Source organism: Pteropus vampyrus, unplaced genomic scaffold (assembly GCF_000151845.1).
Source record: "Pteropus vampyrus isolate Shadow unplaced genomic scaffold, Pvam_2.0 Scaffold41, whole genome shotgun sequence".
Taxonomy (NCBI): Eukaryota; Metazoa; Chordata; class Mammalia; order Chiroptera; family Pteropodidae; genus Pteropus; species Pteropus vampyrus.
In genome coordinates, this window is record NW_011888822.1 from 4,906,849 (window position 1) to 4,927,187 (window position 20,339).

The following is a 20,339-nucleotide window of genomic DNA, read 5'->3' on the forward strand; positions in this document are numbered from 1 at the left end:
TTTCTTCCAACTATCTTTTTGTCCCTCCAATCATTTTATTCATTCAGCAAGTGCCTTCAATGCTCTAAGTACTGTGCTAAATGCTGGGGAAAACTCTGATGAATAAGCTCTCTGACATCAAGCAGCTGATAACATAGATAATGGAAAGAGGCAACGACAATTCAGAGTGCTAACTGCTAAAACAGAGTATTTTCAAGCTGCTATAAGCTACTAATGACTCAGTCATTGGTATGGAGGTATCAGAAGCAAGGGCTTCTGAGAGGAAGTGGCATCTTGGTTGAGGCCGAAAGGACGAACAGGGGTGAGTGAAGTAAGGGAAGGAGCAGGGCAGCCTTGTTGTGATACAGAGTTACTACGCAGTAAAGAGAGTATTCCAGGTAAAGATAAAAAAAGAAGGGGGCACTTGAGAGAACTGAGGGATTTATTCCTTAATTGTAAGAGATGCATAACTCATATACTCACAATTCACATTTGATTGAAAGACCTCCGCAGCTGTAAAAAATTCTTATGTCAGATTATAATACTATAAATAAGTGAATCCTTTATAAGCATAATTTTTTAAAAAAAAATTAATTAAAAAAATTCAAACAGCCTCATGAGCCTTATAATTCTAAAGTGCGTAAAACTGATTGCTGAGAGGCCAAATATCTAGGCAAAAGTTGGCAGGTGATATTAAAAAGCCCCATATTGTGATATGCAGGCTAAGTGAAGTGCTGCTCTTCATGTGAACTCTCCATCAGGAGGCCACTGCACTGAAGAGAAGCCGCATTTGTGGAAGGTCTACAGTGTGCTAGGCACTGTGCTGAACCCCCTTGCTTGAGCTCACAATCCTCAGTACGCCCCTGCAGCAAAGTTCGTCATACAATTCTCAGTTTGTAGATCAGCTAGCTGAAACCCAGAGATTTGAAGTCAGATTCTCAGAGCCGCACATCAAATCGTCTTTTGTTTACGATATAGTGCTTCTAGGGCAGAAACAAAATGAGTCACAGATGTCTGAATAGAGCATTTTTCTCTTTTCCAATTATTTTGTCCTACATCTGAAAGTCCTTGATACCCTATGGTATCATGAAGGCACACCGATGCCCCCTCCCACCCCCTGCCCACAGCCTCGCATTAAACAGGCCTCACAATAAACAAAAGAGATCCACTGAGGTCCTCCAACATAATCAAGATTACCCCCAGGCCACATGGCCTATGGTCTGATCATCAACCAACTGGACCAAGAATTTCATTTTTAGAAGCAAGTAAGGGTGGTTACCCGGTAAAGGGAATTCTACTTTGATGCCAACTCTGCAGTAAGAAGCTGGACAAGCCATTAAGAGAGAAATAAAATTATTCATCTTAGGTGCACGGAAGGCAGTGGAATATAAAGATTCAGAACATATGTTCTAGAGGTCAGGCTGTTGGGCTTCAAATCCTAGCCTTATTATTTAGGAAATGCATGAACTTGGATAAATTAACCTGCCTAAGCTTCAAATGTCTTCACATTTAAGTGAGAATAAAATTTTCATTACTACATTAGAGAGTTATGGGAAAGGTTAAATGAGGTCCACAGTGTAAAAATACTCAATGTAGTTCTTGGTCCATAGCTTAATAAACAATACATTTTTAAAAATCATCATCAGTATTAGGACTGCTGCACTATACAGTTTTAGGGATGTCACTGACATTGTAGCCTATGGAAATAGTATCCCCAGAATTGTGCAGTGTACAACCTGTGAGGCTATATAAAACATCCCTGATGATCATGCTACTGTGGGTATGCTTCTCATACCCACTTGTGCTTCTCAAGGCGGATTGCCTGGATTATTGTTCAAAAAGAGGAGGGTGCCATTTGCTATGTGCCTTGCATGAAATACATCTTACCAAAAAAAACCCCAAAGAAAAACAAACCAAAAAAAAAAAAACAGATGAGTTTTAATAGCCCACAAAGGAGAAGCAAAAGGAGAAAAATGCACACTCGAAAAGCAAACAAGAGCTCTGAGGTGGTTGCCAAGGACCGCTAAGAGAAGAACTTCCTGTAATGGACTGGGGTTGGGGAATTCGGCACATCCCATTCAGTGGGCTCTGAGGCTGTGCCTTGGCACGCTCACTGACATCAGGTCAAGGAGTCACTAGATGAAGGAAGGGAAGTAGAGATGCATGTCTGTGTCAAGCAGGTATCAGGTAAAATGGTAGCAGAGTGAGTGGGTACAGAGGAGGTGGGAGGAAGAAAGGTTAGGGCCATAATTGAGGGGAGTCTGAAGGGTGATGTACTAGTAAGTGACCACCTAGTTTACTGTTTAACAAGGACACTTTTTATCATGAAATTAGGGGCAATTAATAATTACACCAGGGCTGCCATAGGCAGAAACCAAGACTGCCCCAGGCAAACAGGAGGAGTGGCCACTCCATTCTTGATTCGAACTATTAGGGTGGTTGCCTAGCTACTATCAACATTCACTCTAAGCCTTGTTGTTTTGGAGACATTCTGATAGGGCCACCAGCAGACTTCGCAAGGGAAAAACAAAAGCTTTTGATGAGGCTTCTCTCAGCTCCAGCTATCTTGAGCCTCATTTTGCAAATTCAATGTCAAGTGAGAGCCTCCCACAGTTCTCTATTCTCTCTCACCATCCAGGTCCACCTTCTCCAAACTCTCCACCTAGAGTTCAGTCAGATGAAAGAGCATGTACACAGGAGGGTAACTATTAGAATCTACTTTTCTCATTGCTTCAAGAGTCTTTTCTCTTTGTGAGAATGGTTAACTTCTAGTAAATTTCTAAATATAGCCATAGGTCAAGCTATTTCATTAGATCTTCTGTTCTTATATAAATCTTGATGGCAATGTTTGAAGAAGAATTTAAAAAGATCCATCTGCATAGCACATGCAAAGATGTAAATTGCTAGGCATATTTTGTATGATCAGAGAAGAGGATTTCCTTAGTGCATATTTGGCAAGGGTTCTATTCTTTGGGCTTTAAAAAGAATTGTAAATGGAGTTTGCATTTTCCCGATTGGCTCTTGAATTTTCAAAAGTTGGTTAACGTGTGAGCAGTCAGCTTGGATTCATTCCTCAACACTATCTTACTTTCAACTCCTTGGAGCAATTACGCAGGGTTGAGTTTGGCATGTAATGAACGAGGTAGAAGGAAAAAGCAGGTAGTGGTAGGTCTGAAACAAGAACTGCAAAGAGAATCAAGCAGTAACACTGAGGGAGAGAGAGATGAGAGAGACCCTTCTTTCTATATCTGGCACTGTCAATCCCAACAACTCTATTAGCTCAGATTTTCTCAGAATAATTCTGCATAGTTATTATTATTCCCATTCTACAGATAGCAAGCCCAAGGCTCAGAGAAATTAAGAATCCTTGTTCTAAGACAAGTGGCTAATAAGTAGCAGTGCTGGGATATGAACCAGGTCTGCAGAATTCTATAGCCTCTGGGTTTTCAATAACTTGTGTGGCTCAGGTGCAATTAATTTTAAGTTCAACTGCTTTAGCTATTCCTGTCACTGTGTGGTGGAAGTAAAAATATCTAGAAGGAAAAAAAGCAAAACAAAACAAAAACAAACAAACAAACGAACAAACTGAATAGACAGGGAGGGTGAGAGCCCTAAATAAAAGAGATGACTGCGAACAATGGAACTAATCCATCAGGAAAGAGAATGAGAGGGAAAGACAGGGCTGGAAGACTAAATCTCCATATATGATAACAATGCAGTTGTAAGAAAACAATCCCAATGAAAAATTGCATCAAAAAGAATAAAATACTTAAGAATAAATTTATCCAAAGTGGTGAAAGATGAGTTCACTGAAAACCATAACACACTGACGAAAGGAACTGAAGAAAACACAAATATGAAAAGATATTCCGTGCTCATTGACTGGAAGAATTAATATTGTTAAAATGTCCATACTACTCAAAGCAATATACAGATTCAACACAATCCTATCAAAATTCCAAAGGCATTTTTCATAGAAACAACAACAACAAAAATCCTAACATTTGTATGAAATTGACCCACAAAAGACACTCAAATCACCAAAGCAATCTTGAGAGAGAAGAACAAAGCTAAGGCATCATGCTTCCTGATTTCAAACTATATTACAAAGCTATAGTAATCAAAATAGTATGCTATTAGCATAACAAAAAGACACACAGATCAATGGACCAGAACAGAGAGCCCAGAAATAAACTCACACACATATATTATCAGTTAATTTATGACAAATATACACAGTTGAAAGGACAGTCTCTTTAATAATAGCGTTAGGAAAAGTGGACAGCCACATGCAAAAGAATGAAACTGGATCCCTATCTTACATTATATACAAAAATCAATTCAAAATGAATTAAAGATTTGCATGTAAGACCTGAAATCATAAAATTCCTAAAAGAAAGCATAGGGGATAAGTTCCTTTACTTCAATCTTGACAATAATTTTTTGGATTGACATCAAAAGCACAGGCAACAAAAGCAAAAATAAACAAGTGGTAATACATCAAACTAAAAATGGGCAAAAGACCTGAATAGGCATTCCTCAAAAGACATACAAATGGCCAACAGATATATGAAAAGGTGCTCAACATCACTAATCATTGGGGAAATGTAAATCAAAACCACAATGAGAGGTCACCTCACACCCATGAGAATGGCTATCAATAAGATAAGATACAACAAGTGTTGGCGAGGATGTGGAGAAAAAGGAATCCTCATACACTGTTGGTGGGAGTATGAATTGGTGCAGTTGCTATGCAAAACAATATGGAAGTTCCTCAAAAAATTAAAAATAGAACTACCATATGATCCAGCAATTCCACCTCTGAGTATTTATTCAAAGGAATCAAGATCACTAACTCAAAAAGATTCACCCTCATGTTCCTTGCAGCATTATTTACAATAGCCAAGACATGGAGGCAACTTAAATATCCACTGACGGATTAATGGATAAAAACAAACAAAAAAAATCAATGTTTTATACAATTAAATATAATTCAGCCATAAAAAGGAAATCTTACTATCCATAACAACATGAATGAACCTTAAGGGCATTATGCTAAGACAGAGAAAGACAAGTACCATATGATCTCACTTTCATGTGGAATATAAAATAAAACCAAACTTATAAATACAGAGAATAGATTGGTGGCTGCCAGAGGTGGGGGTGGGAAGAAGGCAAATGCGTGAAGGTGGTCAAAAGGTACAAACTTCCAGTTTTAAGATTAATATGTCCTGGAGATGTGATATACAGCATGGAGGCTATAGTTAACAATATGTTCTGTATTTGCAAGTTGCTAAGAGAGTAGATCTTAAAAGTTCTTATCACAAGCGAAATAAACTTGTAAGTATGTGAAGTGATGGATATTAACTACAACACTACATTAACAACACTCTGTTTACTGCATTAACAATAACTAAATTTACTGTGGTAATCATTTTGCAATATGAACATATGTCAAATCATCACGTTTTCTCCAAAAATGAAGACAGCGTTATATGTCAGTTATATCTCAATAAAACTGGGAAAAAGCGGCATTGCCATAACACTTGCATAAAAAAAGAAATGCAGAATAGTATCTCATAATGATTTGTGAGTAAACTTAGGATAGAATCTTGCTTCTTTCACTTGCTCGGTATGTGGCAACTGGACAAACGACACTGGCTCTCCGAACCTCTGTTTCCTCGACTGCAGAATGTGGTAATAATATCCACTTTGTCTAATGGTTAAAAAGATTAAGTGAGGTGATGAACATAAAGCACTTAGTACAGTGCCGGGCATGGTTTCCCCCTGTTCTGAAAACCATTCCTGATGGGAAATTCCTCTTTTATTATTGCTATCTCTGAACCTTTTACAGCATGCACTTTCTTTTTTTAAATTAATTGAGAAAAGATTGGTTAATAACATTATATATTTATATTTCAGGGTTACAACTTTGTAACATTACATCTGTATACTCTATCGTGTCTCAAAATAGTCTAGTCTAGTCTCCTTCTGATCATATATTTGACCCCCTTTACTCTCTACATTCTCCCCCTCCATCCCCTTCGCCTCTGGTAACCACCATTCTGTTGTCTGTAACTATGAGTTTGTTTTTTCGTTTATTTGTTTTGTTTATTGGTTTGTCGTGTTTTGTTTTATATCCCACATATGAGTGAAATCATATGGTTCTTGTACTTTTCTATCTGAATTATAACACTTAGTATAATATTCTCAAGATCCATCCATGCTGTATTTAATCTTTTGGCAATATTTCATCTTTTTTAGGGCTGAGTAGTATTCCATTGTATATATGTACTACATCTTCATTATCCAATTTCCTGTTGAAGGACACTTGGGTAATTTCCATATCTTGGCTCTTGTAAACAACAGCATACATTTTCTATTTCATTCCAATGTTAGTAGACATGGTTTTGCTTCCTAAACTCTTTTCTCCCTTTTCTACAATCTAATCTTCTGTTCTGGAAACTAATGTCCTACTAATGTCTTTTTTTCCTAGCCAGACTTCTCTCCAGGGACATTTAGTGTTTTCTTTAACTAAACATTAACGTAAAACATTACACTTCCTTTAACCAAACATTAAGTGGGAGAAAAATAAGTCTGTTTCTGCAACACCTGAGCAGTTCTTCAGATCCCATCATTATTTTTAATGTTGGAAGTCCTTCACTAATTGATCGGGATTTCAAATGAATGTCTGTTTTCTACCTGAGAGCCAAAGTCATGGAAGGAAGAAAAATAGAGAAGAGGTCCTACTTGAGTCTTGTGGCTGTTTGCATTAATAGAGAATGACCAAATCTGGATATACACATTTAAAATATTTCATCTGTTTCCCCCTCCTTCTGTGAAAGTTATCTGTATGCGTTTGGCCCAAGGCCTATTAAAAGTTTCTCTGGAGGCAGCCGGACTTGGAACATTCAAGTCTGGAGCACGCATAAAAAGGAGGAGCTCTCCCACCCTGGTTGGAATGAACTGCTTGCCTTCTGACAGCAAACCTTTTGGGAAAGAGCCAGCCTTGTCACCGTGCTTGAAGGCTATGCAGGGGAACAAACGGATGTGATGATAGCAAGGGGGTTGAGCAAAATGCCTAGCAGGTGCCCACTTCATGGCTCTACTTACTTCTTGCCATTCTTCTGCCCTCCAAGCATAGAGAGGACACTGCGGCGCTTGGCAGGCTCGTTCTGACTCCGGTCTGGTGTAAGGGTTGCACTCGGTCTCTCTGGCTACTTTGTGCGTTCCCATCTGACAGCCCACATTTCTTCGCTGCACGCCTTGGCCGCAGGACACTGAGCACTGAGAAGACAGAGTGTGTAAGTGGGAGCTTTGGGTCATTGTGCGTTGGGTGGGGAGGGGGTGGTGTGCGTGGGGGAGGGAGGGTCACAGACATGGGGAAAGCACCCCTAATCCAATGCCTTTCACAGCTAGCACAAAGCTTTCTAATTTCCAATGAAGGGAACTCAAGGCAAGGTCTTAAATCTGCAAACTCGCTGCCTGTCAACATTGGTGAGTGAGGAGGGTATTCATGTTTTAGGAATCTCAAAAGTTAACAAAACTCTTGGAAAATTGAAGAGGCTGAGGATGATCACTAGGAAACATTTAGTGGGACCTAGAAATAGTGCTGCCATGTGAAGCGAAATTCCCAAACTGTGTTTATACTGGAGGATTTGAGGTTCTTGAAAACCAGAGATACAGCACTGTATAAGAAGAATTTCTTGGCAGGTTAAAACTATAACCCAAGGAGAGTAAATCACTGAAACTTTTAGGGCCTTGTAAGTAGAATTATTTTCTCCAGTCTCTTCCTTTTCTTGCTCTTATTCCTGACGGTGGAGAAATTTTTTTAAAAACTATGGAATTCGCTAAAGTATTTTTGTCTATCTACAACCGAAGATGAATATATAAGAATAAAAGCTGACAAGGAAAAACCATTTCCTCACGCATAATGTTTCAGCTCTTGAAAAATACTGCTAATCAGGCTGAAACATTTTGTTGACCAAGTTGCAAAATACCATATTAAATCTGCAATTAACTTTCCTCTAAATTAATTTTTTAATGGTTTCTTCATCACCGGATTTTATAATCTCACTTATGGGCAGGCCAAGAAATATTGTCTTTATTAAGGCTTTGACAGTTAGAAACTAAATGCAACATTTGATTGGAAAGAATAGCATATTATTACCCTTGGCTATTTAAAAAATTTACCAAGTTTTTGTGATAGCTCAGCCTCCATTAATTTGTCTGGCATTGAGAAAACAGGTTTAATGTACATTAAAGCCATATTACTAAGAGGAAGTCTTCATAAAGACTGGAATTGTACTTTTAAATTAGAAAGGAATCCTTGTCCAATTAACCTGCTGTAGGATTCATCCTACTCTGAGCTAATGGAAATTTACTATCAAGAAGTACACCCAATGGATTGTGCTGCATATTAATTTCATTGCCATTTCAGATTTTAAGAAAACAGATTATACTATGTAGAGGGCAGCTTGGGAAATCATATTGTTTCAGATGAGTCTATGCCAGGCAGGAGCTCAAATGTTCACATCAAAGCTGGCTGAAGAGAAGGAAATATTTTGGAGCAACATAGCTATTACTGTTTGGGTTTAACTATGTTAATTGGATTGAATGAGTTTGTGACCCACAAAAAATCAGACTTTTAAAGTCATTATGTCTTGGGTGGAACAGGGAATGCCTGAACACAAGTGATTGCCTTGTCTGCAGAGAATGGCCATATAATATGTATGGGAGCTGCATGTATAATATTTGCCATCGATTACACTGGAACTGAATGAACTGTAACATGAGAGAGTTACCACACCACTGACAAATATTCAACCATCATCATCATTGCCATCTAACAACAACAATCAAAAAACCCTTTGGCTATTTGAATTTGAGGTCTTAATTATAAAACAGTACATTTCCAGAACGATGTAGCCAAATGGAAATACAAAGAAAGAATAAGAATAACTAAATAATTTGAATTGGGCATAGGACATATGTATTCAAAAGCTCAGAATGCTTTAATAACCTAAAGAAAAAGAAAATTACATTAAAGACTATTAGAATGAATACTATTCAGTCTCTAAGCAAATGATATCTCTTTTTAATGCTATTGTTATTTAGAAAATTACTTATCATTCAATGAATGGAATATATTAAGACTCCTAAGTATGCAACATTCAAAAAAAAATCACTTCCTACAGTGTTTGATAACTTTTTAAAAGGCAAATAAAGACAAAGGAAAGTTCAATTACATAATATATCTTTGTGGCTTCTGAGTTTTATAATGTCAAAGCCAGCTTTGAAATAATACAAAAGACTTTGACAGGACTTAAATGCACAGCAAGGTATAAGCTCTGCCTTTCTGAATACCACATCCATGGTAATCTTTGTTCAAAACGAAGTGCACTGCATCAGAGTTACTTTTCTGTGTTCCAGTTTTCTTCCTGTGCTGTCTCGAGGGAGGCAACAATTTGCATACACAGCCAGCCAGGCTTGCTTGGTGAATTCTGAGAGATTTGTGCAGAAACCCCATGAATAAAACAGCATCAAAAAGACCTCTGCATGACCCTGGAGGTGGTGATGGTGATGGTATGTACACACGTGTGCTTAATTCTTCTTGTTCTATTTAGTACATCTTTTAGTTTGGTGAGGAAAAAAGCTGAGCAGTCTCTATTAATGTGCCCCCTGTACCCGGCCATCATTCCAGCATGCAAGTCTATTTGTACAGGTTTGAAAGTAGATGTTTTTAGTTCTGAACTACTGAACTGGGAGCTATGTTTCATCTCTCTGTACTTCCTACTGTGCAACGCTAGTATGCAGAACTCACCAATTTAAAGAGGGAACTTGACGCTTATTTCCACAGATGAAACCATCTCTGTGGAAGTTCTGATGTTTGAGGAATCACAATATATACTTGAAAGCCTGGAAAGAATATTATATACTTTCTTCCAGTATTATTGTGGTGACATTGTTTAAAGCAGGAACTAGCTTGAATCAACGATAATAATATAATAATAGTAACAATAATAGCAAACTTTTACTAAGCACTTACTATGTGCCAGTCTCTAAACTAGGGTTTCTCAACCTAAAAATTCTTTTGTTGTTGAGGGCTGTCCTATGCATTGAAACAAATTTAGCAGCATCCCTGGACTCTACCCACTAGATGTCAGTCGTATTTTCCTTCCTCCACCAAGTTGTGACAACCATAGCTGTCTCCAGACATTGCTAAATGTCACAAGAGATATGAAATCACCCCAGTTGAGAGCTCTATGCTAAGCATTTCACATAAAATATCGTTTACATTTCTTAGTAAACCTTTTAGGCAGATACTCCACAAATAAATTAAGCAAAGAACAGAGATAATCACTCTAACTCGAGCGAAAAACAGAACAAAACAGTCAAAGTAAATTCCATCTCAGGCAATGTACCGTAACTACTGTGGACTAGAATGTGCCTTCCAGTTTAAAATATGGTGTTAATGTGATGCAGTCTTCCATAAGACGTCAGCGAGAGTGTGGGTGAGAAGCCTGTATTCAAACAATTCAACATCAGTGCTTACAGATCAAATACAAACAAAATAATGGAGAGCACCCATCTCTAAAGCAACTCTATTTCTCATCACTGACTATGTGCATATGGTTTCCTTGATTCCTCAAAAGATACAGCTACACATTTGCCATGTTTCTCTCTTGAATACTTTCAGAATACTTCAGAATCAGACACCACCACCACACTGCTTTCATTGTAATTACCAGAGAAGTCCTAACCCTAAATGGCTGGCAGATTTATGATGCAATTGCCAGTTTCTCTTTTGGCATTGCACCGAAGAGCTTGAAAAAATGAATTATTTCCCTGAATCTAAGACATCATTGATTGCAAGACACAGCATTATGTTTTCTATCAACCCCTAAGAAAGAAAACAAGTGCTATTAATTTAATCATGGCATTCCAATTATTGTCAGGCCCATCCTGACTACAGAGATGGTAAACTGTAAGAAACACGAGTAACTCAGGATTGATGAATGCATCCATTGAATGAGTTCATGATTGATGAATTCTAATCTGATTATTTATTCTTTTCATTTTTGATCTTCATTGTTTAAAAAAGTCTTTCTATAGGAATAGGATAACATTTAAAAATTCACCCTGGAATGCTTCTGTATCATGGGAATACAGAGCTTTCACAATTATCAAGCTGAATCAAGAATTTGATACTGATTTTTATCTTAAAATTTCACGGGCATCTAACCTTAGCTCTTCATAAAAATCATCTAAACAAATCAAATGTAAAGTTTTGAAGAAAATGCTTTTAAACTATAGTGAGGATGTTTTTCATTTTTCAATAAAAGAAATGCTTTTATTGAAAAAATTTCCTTTACAAATTCAAAAATTTTAAAACATGTAGGAGTAAAACATTCCCCTTTAAACTCCAAAACATCAGTTTTGAGGGAGAGACTATGAGGATTAGCATGGCTATACTAGTCTCCCATCCCATATTATGTACATCTTATTATTTTCAGACATTTTGACAAGAGAAATTGCAATAATTATTCTTCCTACCTTTAAGATGAGATGACTAGAAAATAGCTACTAGCTGAAAACAGAGGGACCAGATATAAAATCTAAATTCATTGTCAATGGATAACCATTACTCTTGCTTTAATATCGCTGCCCTAAGGATATTCCTGTTTACTGCCAGATCATTAGTAAACCAATAATCTTTAATCATGCAGACCATCTTTCTCCATCAACCACTGGGTCTGATTATTTTTAGGTACATTTCTAAATTGCACAAATTGGATTTTACCTATGCAGCACCTTGTCTTGCCCGCTTTTATGATTCATTTCTGCAAATCAAATCACGGCATTAATAAGCTGGCCACAGATCATTTCATAACTCTGTTTGCTTGCATTTTCTACAAAGGTGACTAGACTTTTCTAAGCAGTCATTTTGAACAGGTGCAGTCTTTTCTGGGGAGGCATTCTGATAATCCTATTACCTTATGTTCGGAAAAAACCCCCAGGGTTCAAACCTAATAGTCACAGCTTTGTGAGCAATTTTAGACTTCCCATCAAGATCACAGGATACTGGAGTAAAATGCACTCTGTGTTTACAAATAAAGAGTGAAAGATTCTTTCAACAGTCTTTTTATTGAATGAATTAGACTTTAAAATGAGCATCACTTACATGCTCTAAACTTAATATTCGGGGCAAGATGCATATATATAAGTAGAGGCTAAGGAACATAAAGAAAAGTCACTCCATGAAAGCCTACAAGAGGACAAGCTAATTAGTGTAGTATCTGAAATAATGTTAGCTGCAGATTTTTATATGAATCGAATAGTTTCCAAAAATGAAAGGACTGGAAATTGCAGATGACAGTAGTCACTTAAACAACTGTTAAGGATGACTAGTATGAAACACTGCTTTGAAAACTCATTTCTTAAGGAAGCTGCAGGAGGGACTAGCTCTGGCTGGGCACAGAGGCTTTGAGTGTTAAATTAAAACAAAACTGAAAACAAAACATGATCATTGTGATAAAGGCCTTGAGAAGGACCAGACCACTCTGCTGATGCAGACCATACTTTACATTTCTGGGAAGCAGAATATAGCTGGGAGGTATAGGGGACAATGACAACAGCTCAGAGCATTTAAGAAAAAGTTCACACTTCTACAGGAATCTTCCATCAGTCATGTTGAAATAGAGGATTCTCGACTCTTCCCCCTGTTAACACAGCTGTCCAATATGCTTCTTTGGGACCTTAGGAATCAAGACCCAGGCTCTGGAAGAATCAATTCTAGAGGCTACCAACCTTGAAGCTAGTTTTTTAAATTGATTCTCTGGAGTATCTGCATGATTCTCTGCTGCACAGGAGAACCACAAATTCAGTCAAACCTCATTGAATCGAATCAATGGAGAAAAGGAGCAGTACTGTATATGAAACATGTGAAAAGAAATTGAGCCTATTACTTTTAAGTAAGCACCTTCAAAAACGCTGAGAAAATGTACAAGTGTGGAATGACAAGATTTACTTTATGGAGTAGATGCCAGTGACTTTAATTTATGCATTAATTGTTTATAGGTAAATAGAAGTTTCCAGAGTTCCTTTTTGATTTCAACAAAGAAACCCAATTCCTGACTAAATTATCAAATGTTTAGAATTAATGGAGTCTAACCATAATCAGTTTCTTTGGTACTTACCCCTCTTACCCATCTGATACACACATCACACTCATCTAAACAAATTATTATTCTTGAGACCCCTGAGCTAAGTAGGTAGCATTCATTATTGCATTAAATTCTCATAAGAATGATCTGAAGTAGGCTCAGGAAGGTTAAACAAATCACCCAAAGTCGCATAACTAGAACATGACGGAGAACTTCCCCTCTGTCCCCTACCTCTCTTGTACACAAGTGAATGCGCAGAGAAAACGTTCCTTATACTTTATATTGACAGTCCTTTCTTTGAAAAATCTCAAAAGTAAATTCAGACTCAATTCCTGCTAGGGGACCATAGTCAACTTTACTGCAATCTGAATTAGGGGTTCTCTGGTGAATAATAAGACAAATGGCATCAGCAAAGTATTGAGGGGCTATTCTGTGCTAGACATCTAATATCTACATCTACTGTCATTTAGAATTAATCCTCACAACCACCCTACTATAGGTATTATTATCCAAAGCACCAAGGGCTGAAGCCATTTGCCCAAGGTCCCACAGCTAATATGTATCCTGACAAAAATTCTTCCCTCCCTGTCCCCCAAACCGAGCATAGGAACACAAGTCAACACGATGGTGTCGGCCATGTGTCCAAAGAGAACGAAGCAGTCGTAGAGGAGAAGCATTGCTCACCTGACTCCAGGCGCCAGCCTTCCATTTGGGGCATCTTCCTCCTCGGCACTTTCTGTGCCCATTTGGCTTAGCAAGGTGTTTACAGTAATCACTTTCTAAATGGCTTCCATCTTTTGCCAAGCAGTAAACATTTCGTTGTTTATGCCCTCGACCACAAGAGACAGAACACTGAAATATAAAGCAATGGCAAGGTTGTTTTTTTTCCTTTAATCACATGGACTTTGATAAAAACCTGTGTCGTGAAATGTTAAGATCATGCCTAACAAGAGTCACCATTCCCCTCTTTTCCAGCACCATTTTGGATAATATCTCAAGGCTCAACATAGAAGGAAGGTGACACTGGGGGAAAAAATGTCCATAGCATTACAGCAGAAATCCTGTATAGTGTTTTGGGTCACTCAAGAGAGTGAATAAATCCTGATAATTTTTGCCAAAAATGAAACCCATGAACCTGAAATTACCACACAGTTCTCATTTTTAAAAGTCCTACTATGAATTAGAAAGGATTTCTTTTGCACATCTCACTTCATGCAATCTCTGATCAAGATATTTCTACAACAAAATGCCTCGTGATTCACTGATTTGGATAAAGGTGCATTTCCAAAATACAACTGTATCCAATTTCCTAATTAAGTGATTCCAATTTAAGGAAACTCTTCTACCATTTTTCAGAGGATAGACTCTCATTTTCCCAGTCCATCGGGAAGGAGGTGAAAAAGACACATTAGAAACTGAAAGGTAACCTAGCAAGGTAAGTCTGTGCCAATTTTGGGAGGGAGGCATTACCTTTCAACTTTGGTCTGCAGATTCACTGGACTGTTTTAAATGTGACCTTGTCTGACCACATCTAAGAAACTTGACTTTGATTTCAGATTAGGTTTCTCAGAAAGGTTTAAGAATCAAAGTGCCCATGGAGTCAGGACAAAAATTTGATATGACAGCTTCTTGCAGAATAGGCAAGAGGCTGGCCCCAGGGAGTGCACTCAGATATTCAACTTCCATTGCCTCATTAGCAATTACAGAAGTCATTACCACTTGGATCATAAGCTTGCTGGCTCAGGTTTTCAAGACACATTATTTCCTAATATAACATTCTTGCTTTTTAGAGGAAAATTAGTTTAAGAATGAAGAACAAAATGTGAAAATGTAATGAAAATAGATTTCAAATGTCATTTCCTTCTATTTAATATTTCTTCTTTTCCCCACTAAGTTTGTGATTTTGTTAACTTAAATTACCAAAGTGCCCTTTTATGCCTAATAGATATATAGCACTATGTAAAATGTAGCCTAATATCAATTCAATCGCTATTACCAACCAACCATGCTCGAAGTTATACCATTCATAAATGTGTCAGACATGTTTTTCTAGTAAACACAAACATTATAAAAATTTCAATTGTAGATAGATTTAAAATATGTATCTTAACAAGTTTGGCTATAACTTTTTACTTTAGGAGACGGATACATTGCTGTTTACATGTGAACCCTCATCTTAGGTGAATTATGATTTGGAGCAGTCATACTGGAAATCTTAATAGAGTATATGGAAAGAAGCAGCCCAATTTGAATATCTATACTCCAACCAAAATATCCATCATTTAACCTACAGCGTTTTGATATATGTAAAGACTTTGGGATATAATTCTAGAAGGCTTTTAGGATGACCTTCCTAGAAATATCCCTAAAAACCAGTGATCTAATGACTTGCACACAGGTATTCCCCATTATTAGTAACTAATTTTAATATTTAAAAATGATACTTTGATAATACAATAATATAAGGACACAATTAGAATTTGGTATTTCATTTGTTTATTCAACAAACATTTATTGAGTACCTACAAAGTTCCAAGAATTTTGCAAAGCATTGAGGATAGATTAATGAATAAAACTGACAAAATCTCTGCTCACAGGAAGCTTATAGACCAGTGAGGGAGACCAGCATTAATCAATTGATGACAAAAATAAACATATGCTTATTAACTGATATAGACGCTATGAAAGAAACTGGCTGGAGTGGTTGGAAGAGGGCTCTCTGAGACATACCCTGGAGCCAGAGCATGCAGAGCTCGCTCACAGGTCAGAATAATGTATTTGGATTTTATTCTGCATATAATGGGAAATCACTGAAAAGTTTTAAGTTGGGGTAAGACATGGTCTCATTTTGGTTTCAAAAATTCTACTTTGACTACTGAGTGGACAAAGGATTGGGAATACAGTGTGAGTGGAAACTAGAAAACCACTCAGGGAGATATTGCACATGTCCAGACTAGAGGTGATGGTAGCTTAGATTACGGTGCAGAGTGTTGGGGTGGGGAGGCCGATGGATTTAAGACATATTTTTTTGAGGTAGAAATGACAGTACCTAATGGATCAGCTATAAGGTGGAGGGGACAAGGCAGACCCAGGGATGTCTCCCAAGTTTCTGGTATGGCCATCTGGATAGATAAATGACATTTATGGAGATGTGGAAAACAGTAATGGGGATCAAGGATATATTTATTTATAGGAAATAGACTGGACTTAAATGATATAGAATTATGGATGGTAACACTTGTTTTATTAGGGTGAAGAAACAGACATAGTTGTCTTAGGGTAATCAGATGAACATGTGTGAACTTAAAGCAAGTCCATATGCTCAGGGATAGTCATTTCAATATACAAAGAGTCCAAACAAGCTGTCCCTTAATATGGAGAGGGAAAAGGCAGTTGATAGAAATGCTGATTTAATAATCTACAGTGGTCATTGGAAGATATAAACAGTCAGCAGTCTTCAGAGGTAGAATTAGAAAAGGCACAGCCTTCTCACATTCCTTATGTGCCAGGCCATGCCAAAAGCACTCTTTCCATCGGAGCAGAACTATTAGAAATCATAGTAGCTCCCTTTTATTGAACTCTTAGCATGAGCGGGAAACTGGGTTGAAAGGCACTGGCCTCTCTCATTTAATCCCAACAGCAAGCTTGTGGCTCAGGCACTATTAGAATACCTTTTTACAGATGAGACTGCGTATTAAAAAGGTGACATCACCTGCCCAGGGTTACAGAGCCAGGGAGCAGCAGAATTAGGCTTCAAACATAGCATGTCTTTCTCCACAGCCACCATTTTCTTAAGCTACACTGAAGAAAGGTCTCATTAAGGAAACAGGCTGCTCACCTGTGCTTACCCAAGGCAACAACAGAAAGCATGGATCTCAGAGAAATGTTTTTTAAGACTATTTTAGAGATCTCTGATTCCTTAGTCTACTAAGAAGGGAGTAGTTATGCAATGTTAGTATTTTGACTTTAAGACTTTCTTCACAACATCTTTGGTACCCCAGGAAGATGACATTACATAAAGCAAATATATGATCACATATATAAAGGGCCATATTTTCCTTTGGCTGAGGTACACCCTGATTTTCTCTTGGCCATTTTTCAGGGTTTGGTCACCCTTTGGGGCCTGCCTGATGCTACACGGTAAACGATCATTTCTATTCACTGGTGACTGGCTCTTTGCATGCTCACAAATGGGAGGTTGCAGGTTGTAATGTTGGCCTGCCAATTCACCAAGGTCTAATCTCTCAAATGTTTGAGCTGTAGAACATCTCAAAGATTATTCAGTTTATTTTACAAATTCAGAGAAAAGGAGACATGTCGTGCTCATGGTCACATAATAAGAAAGGAGTAGATGAAGCCTTCTATGAGTTCCTGTACCTAGCACAGAACACTGTTCAGTGCCAGTCGCACTGGGGATTTGTAGCCAGGTCCCACTGTCCTGCATATGTTGCTCGGCAACCACAGCTGACCAGACATCCCAATTCTTTCTATTCTAAGTGATTCTCATATGGAGCTAGCAGGATGGACATGGACTAGCAAGGCAGAAAAAGATTCTGCACCTCTGGCTTTGGCAGATAGTAAACACCAGTAGGAACAAGAGTGAGTATAATAACCTCTTATACCAAGGTACCAGTTAAGAATAAGTTCCAAGAGGTGGATGTGCATGGGTGCTAGCACAGGAAACAAAGGCTTGCTGTCTTCACCTTGTTCTAAAATGCAGCATTTCAAGGCACAGGTTTTTGAGTCAGACAGACCTAAGCTAGAATGCCATCTGCCTTTTTACACCGGTTCCACTTGGGGCAAGTGACTTAACCTTTCTCAGCTCAGATTTGTTTGTAAAATTGTACACAACTCAGTAGAGTTGTATACAATTGAGACAACACATGCAGGCAGAGCCCCTGGTGATTTGGCCAAACAGTGTAAACATCAACATTCTATCGTTACTACTACTACTTCTACTCAGTGAAGTCTTTTAGAATATCTCCTTACATGTGGTTAAAAAGGTGAGTATTTTTTGATATTTTTAAAAATATATGTTAACTAATGGAACCTAAGATTAACTTTCTAACACAGGAGTTTGCTGGGTGGAGGAGGGACTTAATCTGGCAAAATCTTGCCAATGTGAATGAAGAGTTTTCTTTTCCAAAGGTCACAGAGAAATGCACAGAGCAGACATAAACGTTGAAAGTTTCTTCTCTTCTGCAGTGCCCTTTTCACTCTTATAGATTATTACTTACTCATATGGCCTCTTCTAAGCACAGAACACAGAAAAACAAGTAAGGAAAAGAAAGGCACAATATCTGAATGCCACATCTCTTTTCAATTCCACCATTTCCCGGTCGTACTTGTAATCTCAAGAATTACTTATGTTTTCAGATGCGTTTTTATTATATTTTTTCTTAAACCTCCTGAAACATAGAATTGACATCAGTGATCACCATTACTAAATATATATCCACTCAGTTCCCTGCTCTGCTCAGCTCGGCTGCGGGAATGGTCACAGTTCTTTGTCAAAAAAAAACCTCCTTATTCGCAGGTATGAACACATTTAGGGGATTTTTATAGGGCTTCTCCAACAAGAATGGCTCTGAACGAGGGCATCAGGGAAACAAAATGACTTAGGAGGAAGGAGAAAAAGCTTTGCTAGGAAACAAGGGCTGTGACTTCAGAGTGTAAAGCCAGTGTTGACAGGCCTGCCTGACGGCTGTTTATGTCCAGGACCACCATGGCACTTATTACCATGAAAAGGAGTTGAGAAAGCATGAGATTGGCAGGGAACACCGTGGATGAAAGCGGATGTGAAAGTCACGGTTATCCCAGCAGGATGAGGCATTAGGTCATCCTCCCATCTCTATTGCCCCCAAACCTCCAGGCTTTGCAGTGCTACAAAGGTCTAAGGCTGTGGGAGGAAAGGAACTAAGATTCACATGTCAACTCTTGGCACACACTCGAAGGTTGCCATCAATACTATAGCCGAGTAGGTGGCTCTGCAAATGCCTTCTAAGGGAGACGGCAGGGCCAGGAAGATAAGGAGAGACAGAAAAAGATGCTCATGCCCACCACCTCTCATTACCCCCAAGAATTATGAGGCACAGGGCTCTTGAGGTGCCCCCTCCAACCTCATAAATATAACAACTTTATATGGAGGGGTGGTGGTGGTGATAAATTTTAACATTAAATATAGCAGCACATGAGATTAGCTGTGCAAGTTGTGAAAAACAAATTGGGGTTCTTTCTGTGCTGTAAGAGTATAAATATTACAGTTTTTCTACCCATAAAGAAAAAAATCAGGAATCAAGAAAATCTGCAAAAGCAGCATCTGATGAATTCTCTCATGGCCACATCCAGTGGCATTCCCAGGAATTTGAGGCATATTACATCACCAGGCCCTGTTACTTCTAAAGTGCCTTCCAATTCCCCACTCCCAAGTACGCTATTTTTATACAACTTTTTTTCCCTTTGAAGGTTATACATAATGATGATTTGTAACTGACTTCAGCAGAACAATGATACTGGCTGGCACTTTTTTCAGGAACGAGGCAAAGGTGGTACAAAGACCCACATTCTGTGCTTGCCACAGGATTATCTATGAAGCCAGTCTGGAAGATAGGGAGGGTAGTGAGTGAGCTATTTGTTCTGGAATCCTTATTCTCAGCTGTTGCAAAGCTGAGTGAAGAAGTGTCTGAGGAACTAACTGATGGACAAGCTATGGCTGATGGGAATGGTGATGAAAGTTTCTTGGCACTCTGAAGGAGGGCTGTGACTGAAAGCCCAGGCAGGAGGGTTCAAGGTTACCTGGAGATGTCATTCTGCTGGAATATGACATTGCTCAGAACACTCATTCATGACTTATGCATTGTCACGGGAAGTCAGAATGGACCTGAGAAGCTTAAGTCACCTTTGGGAATTCTTCTGTAGAAAAGCAATCCATGAAGGTTTTCTCTGGACTTTCACCTAACCAATGTCCAGCCTTTGAACCATTTCTTCCTATTGAAGGGCTAGTTTATAAGTCATCAGTCATTTAAAAGAAGCAGGACAGAGTTCATTTAATTGCATTTTCCAGTTTTGCTTTCTCTGCCTCTCTGGCCCTTCCTCCATCAACTTGGTGTGAAAGAAACATCTTTACATGCCAACATGTCAAATATCTTAACACTGAAAAACTCAGAACATTTTTTGGGAAGTAGTTCATGTAAT

The 20,339-nt window shown here is 38.3% G+C and overlaps 1 protein-coding gene across 1 annotated transcript in view; it reads right to left on the reverse strand.

Moving 5' to 3' along the window:
* The window catches only part of ADAMTS9 (ADAM metallopeptidase with thrombospondin type 1 motif 9), a 154,526-nt gene that overhangs the window by 25,623 nt on the left and 108,564 nt on the right, over positions 1-20,339 (reverse strand). Inside the window, exons 29-30 of the mRNA XM_023529708.1 lie at positions 13,830-13,997; positions 7,093-7,266 (exon numbers count right to left, since the gene is read on the reverse strand). Of these exons, the coding sequence (XP_023385476.1) occupies positions 7,093-7,266; positions 13,830-13,997 (342 nt within the window). The remainder of the gene's footprint in view (positions 1-7,092; positions 7,267-13,829; positions 13,998-20,339) is intronic.